Source organism: Panulirus ornatus, chromosome 17 (assembly GCF_036320965.1).
Source record: "Panulirus ornatus isolate Po-2019 chromosome 17, ASM3632096v1, whole genome shotgun sequence".
Taxonomy (NCBI): domain Eukaryota; kingdom Metazoa; phylum Arthropoda; class Malacostraca; order Decapoda; family Palinuridae; genus Panulirus; species Panulirus ornatus.
In genome coordinates, this window is record NC_092240.1 from 47,740,059 (window position 1) to 47,758,960 (window position 18,902).

Genomic DNA, 18,902 nt, shown 5'->3' on the forward strand with positions numbered 1-18,902 from the left:
CTTCTTTCACACACTTTACCAAACTCATTCACCAGCTTTTGCAGTTTCTCACATGAATCAGCCACCAGCGCTGTATCATCAGCGAACAACAACTGACTCACTTCCCAAGCTCTCTTAACAGACTGCATACTTGCCCCTCTTTCCAAAACTCTTGCATTCACCTCCCTAACAACCCCATCCATAAACAAATTAAACAACCATGGAGACATCACACACCCCTGCCGCAAACCTACGTTCACTGAGAACCAATCACTTTCCTCTTCCCACACGTACACATGCCTTACATCCTCGATAAAAACTTTTCACTGCTTCTAACAACTTGACTCCCACACCATATATTCTTAATACCTTCCACAGAGCATCTCTGTCAACTCTATCATATGCCTTCTCCAGATCCATAAATGCTACATACAAATCCATTTGCTTTTCTAAGTATTTCTCACATACATTCTTCAAAGCAAACACCTGATCCACACATCCTCTACCACTCTGAAACCACACTGCTCTTCCCCAATCTGATGCTCTGTACATGCCTTCACCCTCTCAATCAATACCCTCCCATATAATTTACCAGGAATACTCAACAAACTTATACCTCTGTAATTTGAGCACTCACTCTTATCCCCTTTGCCTTTGTACAATGGCACTATGCAAGCATTCCGCCAATCCTCAGGCACTTCACCATGAATCATACATACATTAAATAACCTTACCAACCAGTCAACATACACCAGTCATCCCCTTTTTTAGTAAATTCCACTGCAATACCTCCAAACCTGCTGCCTTGCCGGCTTTCATCTTCCGCAAAGCTTTTACTACCTCTTCTCTGTTTACCAAATCATTTTCCTTAACCCTTTCACTTTGCACACCACCTCGACCAAAACACCCTATATCTGCCACTCTATCATCAAACACATTCAACAAACCTTCAAAATACTCACTCCATCTCCTTCTCACATCACCACTACTTGTTATCACCTCCCCATTTGCGCCCTTCACTGAAGTTCCCATTTGCTCCCTTGTCTTACGCACTTTATTTACCTCCTTTCAAAACATCTTTTTATTCTCCCTAAAATTTAATGATACTCTCTCATCCCAACTCTCATTTGCCCTCTTTTTCACCTCTTGCACCTTTCTCTTGACCTCCTGCCTCTTTCTTTTATACATCTCCCACTCATTACTCTAGGTAATATTCTTATCTCCAGAGTGCATCGGTTTGTATTCGCATTCATCAAATTTCATCTGCCATTTGTCTGCCCACTCTGCTCTTTTGTTAACATCTCTCTAACTTTGTTTTTTTACCATCATGCCCACTTATAACTGCTCCACCTTCTTCTAGTTTTGTATCCACCACAACTTTGGAGAGTTTAGAAAGGAGAACCCAAGTTTTTAGATCATTGGTGTATGTTGTGGGAATTGGAAAGGGTCAAAGAGCGATCCCTGTGGCACGCCACTTGTCACGTTCAGTTTCTTTTGAACGTGGACTTAGTCACTAAATCCATGCATTTTTTTTTTTTTTTCAAACTATTCGCCATTTCCCGCATCAACGAGGTAGCGTTAAGAACAGAGGACTGGGCCTCTGAGGGAACATCCTCACCTGGCCCCCTTCTCTGTTCCCTCTTTTGGAAATTAAAAAAAAAAAACAAGAGGGGAGGATTTCCAGCCCCCCCGCTCCCTCCCCTTTTAGTCGCCTTCTACGACACGCAGGGAATACGTGGGAAGTATTCTTTCTCCCCTATCCCCACCCAGGTATAATATATATATATATATATATATATATATATATATATATATATATATATATATATATATATATATATATATATATATATATAACATGTGAGGGAACTTTTTGAGCCCCCCAACTTGCCATATATAACATTAACAAATTCGAGGACATTTGTTAGACGTGATATATAGGTATAGTGGAAGCCATACTGGTCGTCTGCTATTGTATCTCGACCTCGAGAGAGAGAGAGAGAGAGAGGGAGAGAGAGAGAGGGGGGGAGAGAGAGAGAGAGAGGGAGGGAGAGAGAGAGAGAGAGAGGGAGGGAGAGAGAGAGGGTTCGTAAGCGACCACCACCTTCTGGCGATGGTCTCTGCTGGCTAAGTATGGAAGACGCCAAGCAGCAGGATGTGGCCCGAACACACACACACACACACACACACACACACACACACACACATACACACACACACACACACACACACACACACACGACCATTGTCTGGTCCCTCCCTCCCTCCTTCCCTCCTTCCCTCCCTCCCTCTTGCCTTCTCTCAGCGATGGCCCGTTGGCGCCAGCAGCCAACCCCGCCTCCCTCTCGCTTTCTCTCTCTCTCCTCCCTCCTCCCTCTCGCTTCCTCTCTCTCCTCCCTCCCTCCCTCTCGCTTCCTCTCTCTCCTCCCTCCCTCCCTCTCGCTTCCTTTCTCTCCTCCCTCCCTCCCTCTCGCTTCCTTTCTCTCCTCCCTCCCTCCCTCCCTCCATCTCCATCCCCGCGCCCCGCCTCCCTCTCGCTTCCTCTCTCTCTCCTCCCTCCATCCCTCTCCATCACCAACCCCGCGCCCCTCCACACACACACACCCTCTAGCGAGCGAACAGACCGCCCACCTCCCTCCCTCCCTCCCTCCCTCCATCCCTCCTTCCCTCCCTCACACCCCATCCCTCCTTCCCTCTCACACCCCATCCCTCCTTCTCTCTCTCACACCCCATCCCTCCTTCCCTCACACACCCCATCCCTCCTTCCCTCTCACACTCCTCCCTCCTTCCCTCTCACACTCCTCATCCCTCCTTCCCTACCTCACACACCCCCTCCCACCTCATTACCTCACGACCGGTCGTATGGGATGTTATATTTAGCGGAGTTATGAGGAAATGAACCCAACCACCCACCGTCCCAGGCTCTCGTATCCCAGTGGGTTACATCCCAGGCTCTCGTATCCCAGTGGGTTACATCCCAGGCTCTCGTATCCCAGTGGGTTACGTCCCAGGCTCTCGTATCCCAGTGGGTTACGTCCCAGGCTCTCGTATCCCAGTGGGTTACGTCCCAGGCTCTCGTATCCCAGTGGGTTACATCCCAGGCTCTCGTATCCCAGTGGGTTACATCCCAGGCTCTCGTATCCCAGTGGGTTACATCCCAGGCTCTCGTATCCCAGTGGGTTACGTCCCAGGCTCTCGTATCCCAGTGGGTTACGTCCCAGGCTCTCGTATCCCAGTGGGTTACGTCCCAGGCTCTCGTATCCCAGTGGGTTACGTCCCAGGCTCTCGTATCCCAGTGGGTTACGTCCCAGGCTCTCGTATCCCAGTGGGTTACAGTCCCAGGCTCTCGTATCCCAGTGGGTTACGTCCCAGGCTCTCGTATCCCAGTGGGTTACGTCCCAGGCTCTCGTATCCCAGTGGGTTACGTCCCAGGCTCTCGTATCCCAGTGGGTTACGTCCCAGGCTCTCGTATCCCAGTGGGTTACGTCCCAGGCTCTCGTATCCCAGTGGGTTACGTCCCAGGCTCTCGTATCCCAGTGGGTTACGTCCCAGGCTCTCGTATCCCAGTGGGTTACGTCCCAGGCTCTCGTATCCCAGTGGGTTACATCCCAGGCTCTCGTATCCCAGTGGGTTACGTCCCAGGCTCTCGTATCCCAGTGGGTTACGTCCCAGGCTCTCGTATCCCAGTGGGTTACGTCCCAGGCTCTCGTATCCCAGTGGGTTACGTCCCAGGCTCTCGTATCCCAGTGGGTTACGTCCCAGGCTCTCGTATCCCAGTGGGTTACGTCCCAGGCTCTCGTATCCCAGTGGGTTACGTCCCAGGCTCTCGTATCCCAGTGGGTTACGTCCCAGGCTCTCGTATCCCAGTGGGTTACGTCCCAGGCTCTCGTATCCCAGTGGGTTACGTCCCAGGCTCTCGTATCCCAGTGGGTTACGTCCCAGGCTCTCGTATCCCAGTGGGTTACGTCCCAGGCTCTCGTATCCCAGTGGGTTACGTCCCAGGCTCTCGTATCCCAGTGGGTTACGTCCCAGGCTCTCGTATCCCAGTGGGTTACGTCCCAGGCTCTCGTATCCCAGTGGGTTACGTCCCAGGCTCTCGTATCCCAGTGGGTTACGTCCCAGGCTCTCGTATCCCAGTGGGTTACGTCCCAGGCTCTCGTATCCCAGTGGGTTACGTCCCAGGCTCTCGTATCCCAGTGGGTTACGTCCCAGGCTCTCGTATCCCAGTGGGTTACGTCCCAGGCTCTCGTATCCCAGTGGGTTACGTCCCAGGCTCTCGTATCCCAGTGGGTTACGTCCCAGGCTCTCGTATCCCAGTGGGTTACATCCCAGGCTCTCGTATCCCAGTGGGTTACGTCCCAGGCTCTCGTATCCCAGTGGGTTACGTCCCAGGCTCTCGTATCCCAGTGGGTTACGTCCCAGGCTCTCGTATCCCAGTGGGTTACGTCCCAGGCTCTCGTATCCCAGTGGGTTACGTCCCAGGCTCTCGTATCCCAGTGGGTACGTCCCAGGCTCTCGTATCCCAGTGGGTAGCATCCCAGGCTCTCGTATCCCAGTGGGTTACGTCCCAGGCTCTCGTATCCCAGTGGGTTACGTCCCAGTCTCTCGTATCCCAGTGGGTTACGTCCCAGGCTCTCGTATCCCAGTGGGTTACGTCCCAGGCTCTCGTATCCCAGTGGGTTACGTCCCAGGCTCTCGTATCCCAGTGGGTTACGTCCCAGGCTCTCGTATCCCAGTGGGTTACATCCCAGGCTCTCGTATCCCAGTGGGTAGCATCCCAGGCTCTCGTATCCCAGTGGGTTACGTCCCAGGCTCTCGTATCCCAGTGGGTTACGTCCCAGGCTCTCGTATCCCAGTGGGTTACGCCCCAGGCTCTCGTATCCCAGTGGGTTACGTCCCAGGCTCTCGTATCCCAGTGGGTTACGTCCCAGGCTCTCGTATCCCAGTGGGTTACGTCCCAGGCTCTCGTATCCCAGTGGGTTACATCCCAGGCTCTCGTATCCCAGTGGGTTACGTCCCAGGCTCTCGTATCCCAGTGGGTTACGTCCCAGGCTCTCGTATCCCAGTGGGTACGTCCCAGGCTCTCGTATCCCAGTGGGTTACGTCCCAGGCTCTCGTATCCCAGTGGGTTACGTCCCAGGCTCTCGTATCCCAGTGGGTTACGTCCCAGGCTCTCGTATCCCAGTGGGTTACGTCCCAGGCTCTCGTATCCCAGTGGGTTACATCCCAGGCTCTCGTATCCCAGTGGGTTACGTCCCAGGCTCTCGTATCCCAGTGGGTAGCGTCCCAGGCTCTCGTATCCCAGTGGGTAGCATCCCAGGCTCTCGTATCCCAGTGGGTTACGTCCCAGGCTCTCGTATCCCAGTGGGTTACATCCCAGGCTCTCGTATCCCAGTGGGTTACATCCCAGGCTCTCGTATCCCAGTGGGTTACGTCCCAGGCTCTCGTATCCCAGTGGGTTACATCCCAGGCTCTCGTATCCCAGTGGGTTACATCCCAGGCTCTCGTATCCCAGTGGGTTACGTCCCAGGCTCTCGTATCCCAGTGGGTTACGTCCCAGGCTCTCGTATCCCAGTGGGTTACATCCCAGGCTCTCGTATCCCAGTGGGTAGCGTCCCAGGCTCTCGTATCCCAGTGGGTTACGTCCCAGGCTCTCGTATCCCAGTGGGTTACTTCCCAGGCTCTCGTATCCCAGTGGGTTACATCCCAGGCTCTCGTATCCCAGTGGGTTACATCCCAGGCTCTCGTATCCCAGTGGGTTACGTCCCAGGCTCTCGTATCCCAGTGGGTTACGTCCCAGGCTCTCGTATCCCAGTGGGTTACATCCCAGGCTCTCGTATCCCAGTGGGTAGCGTCCCAGGCTCTCGTATCCCAGTGGGTTACATCCCAGGCTCTCGTATCCCAGTGGGTAGTGTCCCAGGCTCTCGTATCCCAGTGGGTTACGTCCCAGGCTCTCGTATCCCAGTGGGTTACGTCCCAGGCTCTCGTATCCCAGTGGGTTACGTCCCAGGCTCTCGTATCCCAGTGGGTTACGTCCCAGGCTCTCGTATCCCAGTGGGTTACATCCCAGGCTCTCGTATCCCAGTGGGTAGCATCCCAGGTTCTCGTATCCCAGTGGGTTACGTCCCAGGCTCTCGTATCCCAGTGGGTAGCATCCCAGGCTCTCGTATCCCAGTGGGTTACGTCCCAGACTCTCGTATCCCAGTGGGTTACGTCCCCGGCTCTCGTATCCCAGTGGGTTACGCCCCAGGTTCTCGTATCCCAGTGGGTTACGTCCCAGGCTCTCATATCCCAGTGGGTTACGTCCCAGGCTCTCGTATCCCAGTGGGTTACGTCCCAGGCTCTCGTATCCCAGTGGGTAGCATCCCAGGCTCTCGTATCCCAGTGGGTTACGTCCCAGGCTCTCGTATCCCAGTGGGTTACGTCCCAGGCTCTCGTATCCCAGTGGGTTACGTCCCAGGCTCTCGTATCCCAGTGGGTTACGTCCCAGGCTCTCGTATCCCAGTGGGTTACGTCCCAGGCTCTCGTATCCCAGTGGGTAGTGTCCCAGGCTCTCGTATCCCAGTGGGTTACGTCCCATGCTCTCGTATCCCAGTGGCTTACATCCCAGGCTCTCGTATCCCAGTGGGTAGCGTCCCAGGCTCTCGTATCCCAGTGGGTAGTGTCCCAGGCTCTCGTATCCCAGTGGGTAGCGTCCCAGGTTCTCGTATCCCAGTGGGTTACGTCCCAGGCTCTCGTATCCCAGTGGGTTACGTCCCAGGCTCTCGTATCCCAGTGGGTTACCACCCTCAGCCCTCACCTCACACCACCTTAACCCAGTGGGTTAAGGTGGTGTGAGGTGAGGGCTGAGGGTGAGGTTAAGTTGTGGTCAGAAGTGAGGACTGAAGTTGTGTGGCTGGTCTGCTAGTGTGACATTGTTTTCCCTCTCTCACACACACACACACACACACACACACACACACACACACACACACACACACACACACACACACACACACTCCACTACACCTGCTAGAGTATCATTATAATGTCTTCACCAGGCGACTCAGTCGGGTTTGACCGTGTTCCACCTTTCCGAGCCGTGTTCACCACTCATCCACCCCGAGCTCACACTAGCCACTAACTTATCTACCTCAGTCGTCCATAAATCACAAATATATCCACTCCAGGCGCTGAATAAGCCTTCAGAATCTCCAGTGCTTATCATATAAGCCTAAATTGTCGAATCCAATCCATGCAAATCGAAACCCCCACACACGGGGCACTAGGATTCAATAAGCACGCTAAACGTGTGTGTGTGTGTGTGTGTGTCTTTTATTTTCCTTCAGTTGTACCTCCGCGGTGTGGGGGACTGGCTGTGTTGTGGAGGCAACCTCCAAGCATCCACCCACACCCCCACACACCACAGCGGAGGTGTGGTATGTCGGCCAGGACGAACCGACCACGGTGAACAATGAGATACAAAAGACGCTGGACTGGCTCACCCTCCACTCGTCTTTGTCAGCGAGGGAGATCCATGATGTGTTGTGTGGTCTCTTGTGTCAAGGGATGAGGGGTCGTGTGTGTGTGTGTGTACCAGGGGAGGAGGGGTTTGTATGTGTATGTGTGTGTGTGTGTGTAAGACAGGCTATAGAATAGCCATTGGACCATGTCTGTCTAGGTTATCTGTTTTTAAGGACATGAATCTAATTCTGTCAGTTTCTATACTCAGTGGATGAGGTAAGGTTAGAACAGCAAAGGAACCTCGTATTTTCTTTCTTTTTACCAGGTCAATATTACGTGTTTCAGCCTTCCTGTGTCTCTTCCATTTCTCCCAGTAACTGCATTCTCTTGTCCTTCAAATCTTCCTCATTTATGCAGTTTTCGAAAACTTGTATTAGGCCACCGCAGTGTTAATGTTTTTCTTCTTTTTTGAAGACCAAAGATTTCTAAACTTCTATGTAGCCTTTTCTAACAGCTCTTAACCATCTCGCTTTGTGTCGTCCATAAATTTGGAGACTGTATTTGCGAAACCCAATTCCCGATTGTGAAATGTATGTCATGAAAAGAATAAGTCTGAGATGTGATTCATGTGGTACAACGCTTGACACATCCAGCCAGGCTGAGGTGTGATTCATGTGGTACAACACTTGACACGTCCAGCCAGGCTGAGGTGTGATTCATGTGGTACAACACTTGACACGTCCAGCCAGGCTGAGGTGTGATTCATGTGGTACAACACTTGACACGTCCAGCCAGGCTGAGATGTGATTCATGTGGTACAACACTAGACACGTCCAGCCAGGCTAGTGAGGTAGGGAGGAAGCTATGCACATGGGTCGTTCCCTGTGATGTCAAATTCATAACTTTCTCGTCCGTGTTGCACTCCATCAAATGCTTCGTGAAAGTCCAATTATATATTACATCACAGGGTAATTTTGAGCCCCAGTGAGCATCCTTGTGAGACAAGATGTTTTCTAGCAGATGCCTTGTTGATAGTCTGATACCATTTTGAGATAAAGATCACAACATTTTTTTATTTGTGATTTTAATCACCTTCCGTTAATGATGTGTTTGATATCCACATTATGCAAGATATTAATTAACTGGTCGTTTGACCTGCCTCCCCCAAAATGTTAATTGCTGGGTCATTAAGATCAACAGTTCATTTGGGTTTCACTAAACTTAGTATCTGTTACAACTTCGTAAGTCTGAATTCCCTTTACTTTTGTTTCTCTCATATCAGACCCTCGGCTGTCTTATTCATCCATGTTTGTGTACTTCCCCCTCCCAAAAGACCTCTTTCTAAGGGCCTTGAAGTTTATCTAGGCCACATTCCACAGGCGCCAGCCTAACCCAAACTAAGAGCTACGCTACCTTCCAGTAGCAGGGTAAGTGTGGAGAGCTGCGCTACCTTCCAGTAGCAGGGTAAGTGTGGAGCGCTAAGGTACCTTCCAGTAGCAGGGGAAGTATGGAGAGCTGCGCTACCTTCCAGTAGCAGGGGAAGTGTGGAGAGCTACGCTACCTTCCAGTAGCAGGGTAAGTGTGGAGAGCTAAGCTACATTCCAGTAGCAGGGTAAGTGTGGAGAGCTAAACTACCTTCCAGTAGCAGGGTAAGTGTGGAGAGCTACGCTACCTTCTAGTAGCAGGGGAAGTGTGGAGAGCTAAGCTACATTCCAGTAGCAGGGTAAGTGTGGAGCGCTAAGGTACTTTCCAGTAGCAGGGGAAGTGTAGAGAGCTGCGCTACCTTCCAGTAGCAGGGTAAGTGTGGATTACTTCTTCGAAGTGTGAAGATCTCTCACGAAGCTCTGTACTCTTTAATATTACAGTCTGACCAAAGGGCGACCATCTTCACTCGCGCTGACACCAGTAACACCAACTGTGTGTATAAATATACAGAGGATGTATATATATACATTGGTGGATGTATACTATACGTACTTTAACACGGTCGGGTTATGAGTGATGCTATTTTGTCTTTTACATTCTTCCTCTGTCTTACATTAACTGAAGAATTCATTACAGTTCATTGTTAACATTGAACGAAGTTCTTGTTCTACCATGTTTCTCTCTCTTTCGTGGATGAGTTCTTCTGTTCTACAGCGCCCTATACTCGTTCTATTTATCATCCTTGGACTGTGTTTACTTTCACTAATAAACAATTGGAGTTTTAGAAACACTTCAGATCCCTTTATACTCTATGAGCATCAAGGAGGTTTTAATCCCCTTCATGTGGTGGGTTTCTATGTCTTATTGTCTCAAGAAGTGCTCGTCTGTGATCTAGGTATAAGGGTATGTTGTCATTCATATTATATATATCTTGTATCTGTCTCTATATCATGTTTGCCAGCGCCCCGTCTACCTCATAAGAGGTGATCGAATCTCTTTAGTGAGGACAAAGATATAGTGTCCTCCAGTTGGTTTATTTAATGAACTTCTTAAGAATAATGTTTTCAAGTGAATTCGTCTGTTTTGCCTCTCGACCATCCCGTGGGGGTTCGCATTCCAATGTATACTTTAGAGTGTTCAAATCACCGTTTTTAGAGTGTTCAAGTCACCTTCAGTGATAGGATTTTGTTGTTCACAGTCGATTTCTTTTCGTCATGTATTGCATATTCTTTTCCCCCGATCCCCTTTTCCTTAAAGAGGCTTTGGATCCGACGCCATTAAAACAGTTTACACTGATCCATGTCGACCATCTTAATAGAAGGAGGATCATAGAGCACGGAGTCTCATTTGCATATATTACCTGTGCCTAGGATGTTTTGAATATGGATCAAGACACCAGTTCCTGTCTGTTTAAAATTACCTTTTTCGTAAATAGATTCTTGTCAGCTACTGTTAATTCCGCGAGTAAAAAACAAGGGAGGTTCATATGTGAACCAGAAGATGTTCAAGTGGTTAATCTAGTTCATGTGTCGCACATCTTCAGCCCATGTGTCCCACATCTTCAGCCCATGTGTCCCACATCTTCAGCCCATGTGTCCCACATCTTCAGCCCATGTGTCCCACATCTTCAGCTCATGTGTCCCACATCTTCAGCCCATGTGTCCCACATCTTCAGCCCATGTGTCCCACATCTTCAGCCCATGTGTCCCACATCTTCAGCCCATGTGTCCCTGGTATAGGGAGGAATCCAGGCTGGGTTAAACCAGGCGGGGGCTAATCCAGGTTGGAGGAGACTGGAGGAACTGGATCCAAAAATTCTCCTTCTGACGAAGTGAGGCGTGAGGGGAAATGAGAGCCGAGCAGAGGCTGCTCACACACGACCCCGAAAGGAACCATCTGTACGAAAGAGGTGGTGCTGGAAGGCGGCGCCCCACGAGGCACAGGTCTTAGCTAGCTGTACATTTCAAGGTTCCTGAGAGTAACCAGTCTTTGACTTGCTTCCTCAACAACACTCCCCAGACAGGTTAGGGACTGTCATTCTTCCAGGTCGCTTCCGCACACAAACGTATTACAGACTCGAACCCAGACATTCCGTGAATGCGTCAAGGTCAGCAAACTCTTAACCGCTACCTACGCCACGGGGGTCTGTGATCAACTCTTAACCCATCTGTGCAGTTTGTCCAAGACCCTGTGTTAAGAAGATGCATTCTTCCTTTCTACTTCCTCTATCCCCAAAACCTTCGGCATCATCTGCAAACTGAAGAATGGATACCACCCAACTAGCAAGGGTTATAATTAGCTCAGACCAGGAGGAAATGTTGGGAGAGGCTTGGGGGGGCTGGAGATGCTGGCTGGGGCTGGAGATGCTGGCTGGGGCTGGAGGCTGCTGGGGCTGGAGGCTTCTGGGGCTGGAGGCTGCTGGGGTGAAGATGCTGGGCTGGAGGCTGCTGGGGCTGGAGGTTGCTAGGGCTGGAGATGCTGGGGCTGGAGATGCTGGGCTGGAGGCTGCTGGGGCTGGGGGATGGGGCTGAACCCTCCTTCCAACCCCCCCAACCCACCTCTCTCTCTCTCTCTCTCAATCTCTCTCTCTCTCTCTCTCTCTCTCTCTCTCTCTCTCTCTCTCTCTCTCTCTCTCTCTCTCTCTCTCCCTCCCCAGAACTCCCTTGCAAGTTTGTGTTGACCAGCCTCCAGGGCTGGCCCTCCGCCAAGCACATCATCCACTAAGGGTCTCATGGGGCGCCGCGCCCCCCTAGACACCACTAGAATTGTCCAGTCCAATCTTGCCTCCCTGTGCCACACCAGAACGATGAATGAAGGTGGAGGGAACGCGTCGAATCCACCACCATCAGGTCCTCCAGCTATCGTCTCCATGAGTTCAGTGCAGTTTGGACAACCTATTCCTGAACTCAAGGACGATCACTCGACTCTTTTCATCTTCCCAGTCACCTTATTTCCTTCCCCTTGCTTTGGACTTCCTCCCTGCTCACCACACGACAGGGGATACTAGAAAAGGTGCAAAAAAAAGGGTGTACAGGATCATTCTCACTCTCTCGTATCCTCTAACTTAAGATTTAGTGACATAGCAGTCTTCTGGGATGACAGTCCACTGGTGATGATTGGTAATTAGACACTTAATGACTGTAATTTGACGTTGACGGCTTTTTAATGATCCTAGCAGTCCATGGGCCTCACTAAACCTACTCGCTTAAAGATTGGAATCGTGGTGGACGTTCCCGCGCCAGTGTTGTCGAGGGTAACTCAAGGGTAGGCCGTTTTGATAACTGTTTCTTCACCTACGCGTCAAAGCCTTGGATCTCTCTACCTTCTCATGTCCTTCCCAGTACCTATGCCCTGGCACATTTTAAAAGACAGGCTCACCTCCAAAATTCGTATATACTTTCCCTCGTCTTTTCCTTTTACTGTTTCATAATCATCTCTGTATTTCAGTTGAGACACAAGATACTCTTGTGAAATATGTATAAAAAAAAAAAGAGTAACCCATCCCACCCGCTACTGTCGCGTCCGCCAAGCCATTTGGCTAACAGTGCGAATAACCACAAGTGTTCTGTGCATGAGAAGGACTTTGGACGAAATATTGTGTGCTTTTGATGTCTGGCGTCTGGGTGTGGCCCACCCTGAGCTACAGGGTCAGTGAAAAGCCATCTTCTCACTTCAAAGGAGTCTCCATTCCCCTGCTACTGGGTGTAGCGCACCTTTGGACTGCAAGGTCGTTTAGAAAGGTCCTGGCATATCACCAGGGCACTCATTCATAGATATTGCTCTTGAGATGAGTTTGAATAAATAGATGAATGATAATGATACGTGTGTGTGGGGGTGTGTGTGTGTGTGTGTGTGTGTGTGTGAAGTGTTGTCTGATGTAGAACACGGGTGTTAATTGGTAATGAACTTTGTCATTTAGGCAATCGACATACGTAAATACTAATATATTTCGTAATGTAAACATTTCGTTTCTGAGTGTGTATCAAACGTGTTGTGATCCATAGAAACAAAACATGTTGGATTTGGACATAATATTTATATTTCATTATTCCATATATTTTTTTTTTAATTTACAATTTATTTACAATTTATCCTCCGTCTATCATATGGTTTGAATAACGTCAAAACGTAAGTGGGTCATGAACGTTCTTCTGTTCTTCTCACGTTCTCCTGTTCTACATACCATTCTTCTGTTCTTCTATTCACTGTTCTTCTGTTCTACTCACCATTCTTCAGTTCTTCTATTCACCGTTCTCCTGTTCTTCTATTCACCGTTCTCCTGTTCTTCTATTCACCATTCTCCTGTTCTACTCACCGTTTTTCTGTTCTACTCACCGTTCTTCTGTTCTTTTATTCACCATTCTTCTGTTCTACTGACCGTTCTTCTGTTCTACACACTGTCCCGCTTGTTCTACTCCCCATTCTTCTGTTCTACTCCCCATTCTTCTGTTCTACACACTGTCCCCCTTGTTCTACTCACCGTTCTCCTGTTCTACTCACCGTTCTTCTGTTCTACTCACCGTTCTTATGTTCTACACACTGTCCCCCTTGTTCTACTGACTGTTCTCCTGTTCTACTCACCGTCCCCCCTCCTCCACAGGTTGTTCGAGAACCACTCGGAGCTGATCGGGTTGTTCACCAAGTTCAAGCAGCTGCACACCCGGGATGAACAGGCCGAGTCACTGGAGCTGGCCGAACACGCCACCATTGTGATGAACTCCATTGATGAAGGCATCAAAGCCATGGACAACGTCGACTTCTTCTTCGACCTCCTCCACCAGATCGGGGCCTCCCACCGTCGCATCCCAGGCTTCAAGAAGGAGTATTTCTGGGTAAGGAAGACCTGGTGATGGGAGGGAAGAGGAGGAGGTGGTGGTGATGGGAGGGAAGAGGAGGAGGTGGTGGAGGTGGTGGTGATGGGAGGGAAGAGGAGGAGGTGGTTGAGGTGGTGGTGATGGGAGGGAAGAGGAGGAGGTGGTGGTGATGGGAGGGAAGAGGAGGAGGTGGTTGAGGTGGTGGTGATGGGAGGGAAGAGGAGGAGGTGGTTGAGGTGGTAGTGATGGGAGGTGGTGGTGATGGGAGGGAAGAGGAGGAGGTGGTGGTGGTGATGGGAGAAGCCCTTGGCCACCTACCTCTGGCCTGCCCATCTTCTGGTTAAGGAAGAGGAGGTGGTGATGGGAGGGAAGAGGAGGTGGTGGTGATGGGAGGGAAGAGGAGGAGGTGGTTGAGGTGGTGGTGATGGGAGGGAAGAGGAGGAGGTGGTGGAGGTGGTGGTGATGGGAGGGAAGAGGAGGAGGTGGTGGAGGTGGTGGTGATGGGAGGGAAGAGGAGGAGGTGGTTGAGGTGGTGGTGGTGATGGGAGGGAAGAGGAGGAGGTGGTGGAGGTGGTGGTGATGGGAGGAGCCCTTGGCCACCTACCTCTGGCCTGCCCATCTTCTGGGTAAGGAAGAGGTTGTGGTGGTGATGGGAGGGAAGAGAAGGTGGTGATGGGAGGCAGGTTACCAGGCCACTTACCTCTGGCCTGCCCATCATCTGGTTAAGGAAGAGGAGGAGGAGGATGGAAGAGGTGGAGGTGGTGATGGGAGGGAAGAGGAGGTGGTGGTGATGGGAGGGAAGAGGTTGTGGTGGTGATGGGAGGGAAGAGGAGGTGGTGGTGATGGGAGGGAAGAGGAGGTGGTGGTGATGGGAGGGAAGAGGAGGTGGTGATGATGGGAGGGAAGAGGAAGTGGTGGTGATGGGAGGGAAGAGGAGGTGGTGGTGATGGGAGGGAAGAGGTGGAGGTGGTGATGGGAGGGAGAGGAGGTGGTGGTGATGGGAGGGAAGAGGAGGTGGTGGTGATGGGAGGCAGGTACCAACCACTTTTGGCCACCTACCTCTGACCTGCCCATTCTATGTCCGAAGTGGGACATAATGGTTTTTGTGAGAGGAGAGGGTTTTCAGTGAGAGGGAAGTGCCTATTGTGTGAGAGAAGAGGAGCTTGAGTGAGAGGAAGGTGGCTTGTGTGAGAGGAAGGTGACTTGTGTGAGAGGAAGGTGGCTTGTGTGAGAGGAAGGTGGCTAGTGTGAGAGGAAGGTGGCTTGTGTGAGAGGAAGGTGGCTTGTGTGAGAGGAAGGTGGCTTGTGTGAGAGGAAGGTGGCTTGTGTGAGAGGAGAGGGTTTTGTGTGAGAGGAGAGGGGTTTGAGTGAGAGGAAAGTGGCTAGTGTGAGAGGAGAGGGTTTTGTGTGAGAGGAGAGGGGTTTGAGTGAGAGGAAAGTGGCTAGTGTGAGAGGAGAGGGTTTTGTGTGAGAGGAGAGGGGTTTGAGTGAAAGTGGCTCCTGTGTGAGAGGAAAGTGGCTCGTTGGCTTGTGTGAGAGGAAAGTGGCTATTGTGTGAGACGGAAGTGGCTTGTGTGAGATGGAAGTGGCTTGTGTGAGATGGAAGTGGTTTGTGTGAGAGGGAAGTGGTTTGTGTGAGAAGAAAGTGGCTATTTTGTGAGAGGAAAGTAGCTTCTGTGAGAGGAGAGTGGCTTGTGTGAGAGGAAAGTGGTTTATGTGAGAGGAAAGTAGCTTGTGTGAGAGGAAAGTGGTTTATGTGAAGGGGAAGTTGTTTGTGTGAGAGGGAAGTGGCTGGTGTGAGAGTAAAGTAGCTGGTGTGAGAGGAAAGTAGCTGGTGTGAGAGGAAAGTGGCTTGTGTGAGAGGGAAGTAGTTTGTACGAGGAGAAAGTAGCTGGTGCTGAAAGGAAATAGTTTGAAAACCTGCTTTAAAAAGTATGATAGGTAAAAAAAAAAAAAAAGTATTGCTTCTTATTCCTCATCTCATTCTGGCACATCTCGATCACTCGCAGGCTCAGAGAGCTGTGAGAAGATGTGTTCCCTATTGGTCAAATGATTCAGACTCGAACCCATCCCTCCAATTTTCATGTCAGTCGAAACGGGACGGATTTGATGGCCTAGTCAGCCTATGTAGGGGTAGAATTTTGACCTTTATAGAGTCATTTGTCATCCTCATTCCCAATATATCTTGTCCAATGCTCCTCTCTACCCACAGCCCGCCCCCCATGTACCTCAACTCCAGCTTATCTTTTTTTCTCACATTTTTTTCTAACCGATCGTTGAGCCGGAGGGAGAGGTGGGTAGGGAGGTGCTTTCTATTTTGTTATCCAGCTTCCACCATTACATTTAGTTATATTTTCTTCAGATGAACCTCATTATTGATCATCAGGTGTCATGTCGTTATGTATTCCAATGTATGTGGGCAACCTGCCACCACTTATCTATTACCTACCACTCCACATTTGCTTGCAGCGGCTCATCTATTATCCATAAGTCCACCTTTGTTGTCATGTGTCGCTCCATCATCAATCAACTTCATTGGCATAAGTACATAAAAAAAACACACACTTCTCACAACCCCTTCCCATATTCAAGTCAATTCTAAACCTCACAAGTACTCAACATATTAGATCATTTCTTATTCCACCCCCTTCTATCGACACACACACACACACACACACACACACACACACACACACACACACACACACACACACACACACACCTCACACCATTGGGGTACAAACACCACCACGGCTCATAAGCAAACCTCACCATCTATATGTGTCATTCCTTATTCCTCCCCCTTCTACCCATACACACACACACACACACACACACACACACACACACACACACACACACACACACACACACACACACCTCACACCATTGGAGTACAAACACCACCACGGCTCATAAGCAAACCTCAACATCTATATGTGTCATTCCTTATTCCACCCCCTTCTACCCACACACACACACACACACACACACACACACACACACACACACACACACACACACACACCTCACACCATTGGGGTACAAACACCACCACGGCTCATAAGCAAACCTCAATATCTATATGTATCATTCCTTATTCCAACCCCTTCTACCCACACACACACACCTCACACCATTGGGGTACAAACACCACCACGGCTCATAAGCAAACCTCAATATCTATATGTATCATTCCTTATTCCAACCCCTTCTACCCACACACACACACCTCACACCATTGGGGTAGAAACACCACCACGGCTCATAAGCAAACCTCAACACATCTCTATGCGTATGTCTCCAGCTCCTCCTCCTCCACACTACCTGACCCTCTCGTATCTCTCCTGCAGAAGATCGAACACCCGTTCCTGGAGGCCGTCCGCTTAACCCTAGGCGACCGCTACACAGACAACATGGACAACATCTACAGAATCACCATCAAGTTCTTGATCGAGACGGTGGTCAAGGGTTACGAACTGGCGGAGGAGCGCGAACCCAACGACAATGTCAAGGCTTCCATGAACTCGGCCGAGGGGAGCAAGGCGGCCAAGGGCTCCTGAAGAAGGCACCGAAGTGCATAAGAAGATGAAGAACCACTGATAGAAATATATATATATATATATATATATATATATATATATATATATATATATATATATATATATATATATATATATATATATATATATATGCCTATGAGTCCATGGGGACTCATAGGAATATCTTGATCACGCGCAAAATTGTGATCCTTTCCAATATATATATATATATATATATATATATATATATATATATATATATATATATATATATATATATATATATGCTAGCTACACTGCCATTGTGGCTTGTACTAGATATGTATTCTTGTCATTCACTAGAACATAAGTTAAAAGAGATTTATAAGATAGCAGCAGTGTCCAATCTCTCGTAGTGGAGAAGGGAAATGAGGATGATGATATATATATATACACACAAAATGGTCTGCTTCTCTGTCGCCCATTTGCTGTCCCATGTACCTTTCTGTTGAGAATCGAATTCTATCCTAGGAGGATAAGAACTAAAAAAAAAAAATATATATATAAGATTTGTAATGACCAAATATTTATTATTACATGTGTACAAAAAAAATATTCAAAAAAAAATTAGATTTTCTTTTTTAGGGAAGATTTTTTTGTTTTGTTTTGAAGTCATAGAGATCTACTTTTAAGGCAGATAGTTAAGATAATTTTTTTTCCATTTAGTAGTTAAGATATGAATAATGTTTTCCATGTTGTTAATATATTTTTTTCTGTTTTTTCAAATTGCACTTTCTGTATTTTTGACACGAGTGGGGGAAAAAAAGGAGTATTTTTCAAAAAAGGGGAAAATGTATCCACAAGTGTGTGTGAATATTCCATATTATACATGTTGGTTGTGTTGTTGGGAAAACACACACACACACACACACACACACGTACACACACACAAGATATGCTGAAGGGCAAATATTGTACAATGTCATGAAGGACTTTGTCATTCATTACACATGTGTTGTACGTGTATATATATATATATATATATATATATATATATATATATATATATATATATATATATATTCCTGTGAGTCCAGGGGGAAAATGAAACACGGTAAGTTCCCAAGTGCACTTTCGTGTCATAATCACATCATCAGGGGGATACATAGAGAGAGAGAGAGGGGGGGGCTGATGGTGATATTATGTGCTTTTTTATTTGTTTGTTTGTTTGTTTTTTGGGGGGTTGTCAGCCAGTCGGGTGAAAATACAGTGTTGTGTGTTACAGTTATTACAGAAATGGAAGGTGACAGTGGCATGTGTTTCGTGGGTCCTGATGTCCATGTCAAACACCATTTTATTTCGCCTTTGCAAACACCTTTGTAATATATATATATATGTATATATATATAAATTTTAGGGAGAATAAAAAGATGTTCTGGAAGGAGGTAAATAGGGTGCGTAAGACAAGGGAGCAAATGGGAACTTCAGTGAAGGGCGTAAATGGGGAGGTGATAACAAGTAGCGGTGATGTGAGAAGGAGATGGAATGAGTATTTTGAAGGTTTGTTGAATGTGTCTGATGACAGAGTGGCAGATATAGGGTGTTTTGGTCGAGGTGGTGTGCAAAGTGAGAGGGTTAGGGAAAATGATTTGGTAAACAGAGAAGAGGTAGTAAAAGCTTTGCGGAAGATGAAAGCCGGCAAGGCAGCAGGTTTGGATGG

General features: G+C 48.8%; 1 protein-coding gene across 1 annotated transcript in view; it reads left to right on the top strand.

Annotated features, from left to right (window-relative positions):
• LOC139754709 (neuroglobin-like) overlaps positions 1 to 18,902 on the top strand; it is a 408,931-nt gene extending 390,029 nt beyond the window's left edge. Inside the window, exons 2-3 of the mRNA XM_071672280.1 lie at positions 13,448 to 13,679; positions 17,015 to 18,902. Coding sequence (XP_071528381.1) covers positions 13,448 to 13,679; positions 17,015 to 17,224 — 442 coding nt within the window. The 3' untranslated portion in view covers positions 17,225 to 18,902. The remainder of the gene's footprint in view (positions 1 to 13,447; positions 13,680 to 17,014) is intronic.